Here is a 6000-nt window from a genome sequence, read left to right as displayed (position 1 = left end):
GCGTTGTTCGCGGGGGCCGGTGGGATCGGAACCCCGTGCTAGACTGAAAACACGAGCCTCTAAGGCTGAGAGGGGTTTAGTGCGGTTGTGCACGAGCGCCGGCGCGCGCGACTTTTTCTGTGTTGGAGCGGGTTTAAGGAGGCGGCTCTGGGGGGTGAGGCGTTTAGGTGCGTGGCCTCCCCACTCTCGGTTAGTTCTTTGAAGCTTTTTTTTTTTTTTAATGTAATTCCCCCCTTTTCCTCCTCCTTCCCCGTCCCTCTGTGACGCACCCCAGACGTCGACATTGACTCAATTCTAGGCGTGCAAGTCAGTGCTGGAGTTCGAAGGGGGAGGGAGCGGGAGCGGGGCTTTAGCAATTGTGGTTTGGTACATACCGGGCAAAGTTATTTTAAAAAGTTGTTATCTCTCCACAGGGTGAGGTAACACAGACCTTGGAGCCAGATTTGCTGGGTTTGTACCCCAGCCCCAACAGTTAAGCGCTCTGTGGCTTTGGGCAACTCAGGTAAATGGCTCTGTGCTTCAGTTTCCCCATCTGTAAAATGGGCACAACGTGGGGGGGTGCTTCATGAGTTAGAGTAGGCAAAGCACTTAGAACAGTATCTGGCACCTAAGTTTGCGTAATAAAGGGTACATGACATTACTTAGTGGCACATCGAGGTTGTTCATCTGAGGAAGGAGGCACAGTCTGAGTAATTATCAGAAGCAAAGCAGGTAACTTTAAAGTAAAGCCATAAATATTTTTCTGGCCTGGAGAGGTACAGGAAAGTATACTGGACACTGGAAATGTATTCTTTCTTCTCTCAAATACAAAGCGAGATCGGAGCCGGTTACAGAGATAGTATTCATTATTATCGTTATTATTTTGCTCATACTTTTGCCATAGCAGTTCCCCTCCCATATGTCCAGACCGCTATAAAACACTTGCCGTTTGTTAAACCCCAGGAGTGCAATTACATAGCAATGAAGAGAGCAGCCAGTTGTTTAATTGCAGTCACGTTTATTTGCAGTTTCTATACACACTTTCTAGGTAATCAAACTTTTCTGGTACATTTTTTTTGAGAGGGGTTCACAATGAAACTGTCACCATTTTTACTAAAAATAAATACAAGACTTAAAGTGTTGCACAGCTCTAAAATATACAAAGGCTTGAATTGAATGTAAACGTTGAAAACATCTTACAAAAGAAACCGTTTCTGCAACGATTTAAAAAGTTCATATTTACAGATATTACAAAAATACAAAATGGAGGCAAGTCCATAAACCATTGTCTTTCGGCCAGCATGAACTGGTTCTAGTACCAAAAGAGTTACACTGTAACCTTCCTCATAGTTGTAAATCTTTGTCATGATCTAGTTCTTTCAGTCTGCCACCACTGCAGCAAATGTACTCACTGAACTTTGGCAAGAGCAAACAGTGTGTTTTGTTTGCTGCAACTGGTCCGTGTCCTCTACTTAGCCAAAAAAAATAAAAAAATCAGGAAAAAAAATTTCCCCCACACAACATAGACATGTTGTATAAACACAAAAGAAGAAAAAATTAGCATCAGTGCAAACAACAGAAGAAAAGTTTGGGTTGATGTTGTTCACAATACCTAATGTGTGTACTCTGCTTTAAGACGGCAGTGATGTTGAAGACAACCCTCTAAATCTTGGTCTTATGTGCTACGTGATAAAGCCATGTAGAATTACTAAGGAATTTCTTGCCTTTTTTTTTTTAACTCAGTTTGTTACTCAATACTCTTTTGCACAGTGAATTTTAAATCCATCTTTATCTGGGTTTTTTTTTAAATCTATGAAATATAAAATAGAGAAACTCTGCTATAAATTTTTAGAGTAAACAAAATAAGTAAAACTATATTCTAAGGGTTAGTTCTGTGATCATTACATATAGAAGGTCTCTTATTGCCTCACAATTCAAGTCAATATGTATTTTAAAATATATATAGTACCATTACTTAAATTAATGTCAATAATAAGGCGACATATTTGTTAAAGCCAATTTGTGTGTTTTCTGTTCAAGATTTAGAATCACTTTTAAAGCCTACATACCTTTCTTTACGCTTAAAAAACCCCTAACTACACAAAAGCCGTACTGCAAACGAGCTGCTTTTATGAGAATTACAAAAAATCACCTATTGTGACTGGAAATGACTTTTTTTATTGCATTTGTCTAAAAACCTTACTTTTAAAAGTTTGCCAAGTGTACTTTTCAAAGTATGAGAAAAAGTTATTCATGTTCCCATGTGGTGTCAAACCATGCTGGTTTTCTTAACTAATGGGTTCCAATGAGAAATGATGGTCCATTTTTTTCAAACCCCCAAACATTTTTCTTTTAGTAAAAAGTATAACACTTCGTAAATGTTCAAACGTACGCTTTACCAGGTAGCTTATCTATCCCTGCGCGCGCGCGCACACACACACACACACACACACACACACACACTCACACACACACACATTCTCCCTCCTCTACCCCGCCACCCCCAGCACCCATTTTACATACGAGGATGACAAGAAATTAAGAAACACAACTTGATAGTGAAAACAAATAGGAGAATAAACCAGACATTTTTTTTTCTTTCCAAAGAAACAAACAAAAACCCAACAGCAATCAGATTCTGTAATTCTCACTCTGTAACATCTTAAAAAGTGTTTCTATTGAAAGATAGCATCTTCTTAGACCAGGCTTTCTCCTTCATACTGCATGAACTAAACCAAAACCACAAACCCCCTTTCACACATCCTACTTTCCCAAATACCACTTGCATAAGCTTGAAGCCAGCTGCTTATCAATTTCTTGGTAACTCTGGTATGTTCTATCACTCTAATCACATTCTATTCTTTTATATAGGCCGTATTCCTTCTTAGTTCTCTACTTTCTACCTTCTCCCATTCAAAACATTCCAAGTACACAGCTGCTCATATTTCCGACATATCATTTCATACAGTATCAGTTCATGTCAAAATCACAGGTGTAAAACCCGTTTGCAGATTTCAACTTGTAACTACATTTTTTTTTCAGTTTTAAGACAAGAAAATTCAAGTAATTCAGCTTGTTTCCCTGCCTTCATTTTATCAGAGCACTTGCCCTGACATTTCCTTTCCCACCCACCACCCTCCCCTTTTGCCATCAAGCAGATAGAGTAAAATCAGACAACAACTCAGTTATATGTAGCATTGTGAACCAGAGCTGCTCCCCATTCCCATTTTAACAGTGAATTTAAATAATGCATATACACATACCTATTTCCCAACTACGTTGTTCACAGTGTCATTTCTGTTAATTTTTAGGTAGCATGGATCTCATCAGCACAGAGAGAAAGCTTCACTGAAAACTCATTGCAGGTACTTACTGATAAATCCACAGCTCTGTGGCATGCTTATGTCTTATTTTCGTTCGTTAAAGAACCTGGAGCTAATTGCTCAACTGTTTAAGGAGTTTAAAGATTCTAGTCCTCAGATTAGGACTGTTTATGTCCCCAGTAGTGTAATAGAAAACATAACCTAAAATTAACTACTGTTTTCCCTACTCATTCTCTTTAAAGCAATCCACTGAAAAATTGAAGTTTAAAGGACACTGTCAAGTGCTGTTGTTCAGGGCTTTATGTTGAGAATGATGATTTCTCTCACTGATTTTTTTTTTTTAAATCAAAAGCATGCTTTTCATTCTGTCCAAATTGCCACATGGCAAATCACAGCCACGTGTTACCAGTAGTTTGTTTGGTGCTGCAGTTTGTCACAAAAATGGTTAAGTCTGAATTCATTATTTTAAATTAATCACATTTCACTATATGACCTCAAGATTTCCTTTATTTCACCAGTTTAAAATTCATATTTTGAGGTTTATCACTCAGAAATCATATTGGTGGACATTTAAATATGGTATTTGATACGAAAATGGTATTCACAGAATACAGTTATTACACTTTATTTGTTGTGTTCTATAAGCAGTTGGTGTGGTAGATAATTGGCCACATGTCCACTCGTCATCCATAAATCTATTTACACATTTTTATCAAAAATATGGTATTTACATGTGTGTAGTTCTTCTAAATTTTGCTTTAGTTCATTTTAATGTAAAAATATACCGAACCTCCAGAGTATTTCATCCTCTTAAGAATTATGACAGTGAGGGCTTTGTTTTCTGAATAGGCAGCTCTGGGAAAACTTTTTCTAGGTTTCATGAAAAGCAGACATTTTCAAATTCTCTATTATCAAAAGGAATGAGATTGGGTAAATCAAACTACCCTAAAGAAAAATATGAAAGACAGTGCAGCTACTTAAAAATATGGAAAATAATCAAGAAAGACCAAACCACCTTCCATTTCCCCAGCAAATATTTAGGAACTTGTTGGTAAGCGTGATGGTACCCCACCATGTGCTGACTTCTCCCCAGTCTTCCGTTCTGTTCCTCCATCCTCATACGACTAAGGTTTTGGCCTTTGACAGCCAGCCTGGCGTGGACCACCTATGTTGAGCTCTGGGAGGATCGGTCATCATGTGGGCTCCCATCGGAATTTTCTGTCTCGCCTTCGGAGATGGCCTGCATGGGCGCGTTGTACAGCCTGCAGCGGACACTGTAGCGGCTGCTGCTGGCCGCAGGGGGAGCCCGGGAACGTCCAACCCTTGCCGATGCCGGGGTGGCAAAGTTCTTTGAGGAGAAACCTTCTGCATTAACCCGTGGGGAGCACGGAGAGAGGGGGGACAGCGCTTCAGTTCCCGGTGCCCCCTGATGGGCCTCATGGGTGCTTTGGGGGGACTCGGCTGTGAGTTCCCCAGGAGGTTTGGGCAGGATGGGACTCTTCAGGATCTCAGTAGCAGACATGCGGTAACTGGAATCCGAGCGGCTGCCTTTCTTGAGGAGTAGTAGCTTAAACTCTTCATTCGATGTGTTGGACTTTTTGGCATTTCGGTAGATGAGGCCAGGAGACCTCTGGCTGTTTGGGGTGGTCACATTGCTGTTGGTTGAGGTGACAGAACCAGCACTGTTGCTGCTACTGCTGCCCAGGGAAGCTCTAGATTTACTTCGAACAGACATGTCCCCAGAATCTTTTCTTCCAAGTACTTTCCTCTTGGACCTTTCAAGAAAAGGAACAATCTCAGTCCACATACACTTTAATGAAACTAAAAGTGTTACGTCACACTCAGCCATCTCCTTAAAGAGCAGTTTGTTGTACCCTGTCTGATGGGATCCTAAGCATTAGGGCTGTAGGGGTGAGGATTAAGATACATTGCTTGCCCTCGCAGCACTCACAGCCTGAGGGAAATTCTCCAGTAACCAGCGGATATGAATTAGGTTTTGGAAATGACCATTTCAAATAATGACTAATGTGGAGGCTAGAGGTTCTAGGGGAGGGCTTACTGGGAAGTTTCACAAGAGTACAAGAAAATACTGCTCTCTGACTCGTGGTTAGAGTGTAGGTGGTGAAGGACGGTCACTTTTATTCAACCTGTCTCTGCAATACAGATGAAATCCTCTGATGCCTGGGATTGGCTTCCAGTGAATACCAGGAGAGCAAAGTGGAAGGAGGTGTGGATGGGACAGGACTGGCCATAGGCTGACGGTCGATAGGCTTGGGTGATGGATATGTCTGTGTGTGTGTTTGGCTGGGGGTGGGGGCAGGCAGTGGTGCGTTACACTATTCTGTCTACTCTTAAAATTCCTCCATATAAAGAAATTTCTTACATGACTTCTTGAGTAAGTCAATCCATTTTGGCTGCAGATACCATTTGCCATAGCTGCCCAGGAATATCTGTGTACAGTGTATTAATCAGTAAGCCAAACTTTCTGGAGGAGCTGGAAACCTAGACCACCTCTGGAGCTCTGAAAGCTCTGTGCACTATAAACTCTCAAGAAAAGAAAATTTTTACTGTCACTGTGCTGCACGTAAATAAATAAACAAACAAACAAATTCTGCATAAATGTAAATCTAAGATTACCAAACTCTGTAAGTCTACCAAACCTAGGCACCCAGCCATCATTATTATATTATTTCTTTTG

At 40.7% G+C, this 6000-nt stretch overlaps 1 protein-coding gene and 1 long non-coding RNA gene across 5 annotated transcripts in view; one reads left to right on the top strand and one right to left on the bottom strand.

The window, feature by feature from the left end:
- Positions 1 to 411: 411 nt before the first annotated feature.
- LOC309839495 overlaps positions 412 to 6000 on the top strand; it is a 72890-nt gene continuing 67301 nt past the window's right edge. The window contains exons 1-2 of the long non-coding RNA XR_014298515.1: positions 412 to 502; positions 3291 to 3344. This is a non-coding gene — a long non-coding RNA (uncharacterized lncRNA). The remainder of the gene's footprint in view (positions 503 to 3290; positions 3345 to 6000) is intronic.
- NHS (NHS actin remodeling regulator) overlaps positions 4468 to 6000 on the bottom strand; it is a gene marked incomplete at both ends in the record, with an annotated part of 345228 nt that continues 343695 nt past the window's right edge. For all 4 annotated transcript variants that reach the window (XM_082681251.1, XM_082681252.1, XM_082681253.1 and 1 more), the window contains one exon: positions 4468 to 5077. In XM_082681251.1, coding sequence (XP_082537377.1) covers positions 4468 to 5077 — 610 coding nt within the window. The remainder of the gene's footprint in view (positions 5078 to 6000) is intronic.

Source organism: Grampus griseus (assembly GCF_964374135.1).
Source record: "Grampus griseus genome assembly, chromosome: X".
In the NCBI taxonomy this organism is placed as follows: domain Eukaryota; kingdom Metazoa; phylum Chordata; class Mammalia; order Artiodactyla; family Delphinidae; genus Grampus; species Grampus griseus.
This window is presented reverse-complemented; position numbering and strand designations above follow the sequence as displayed.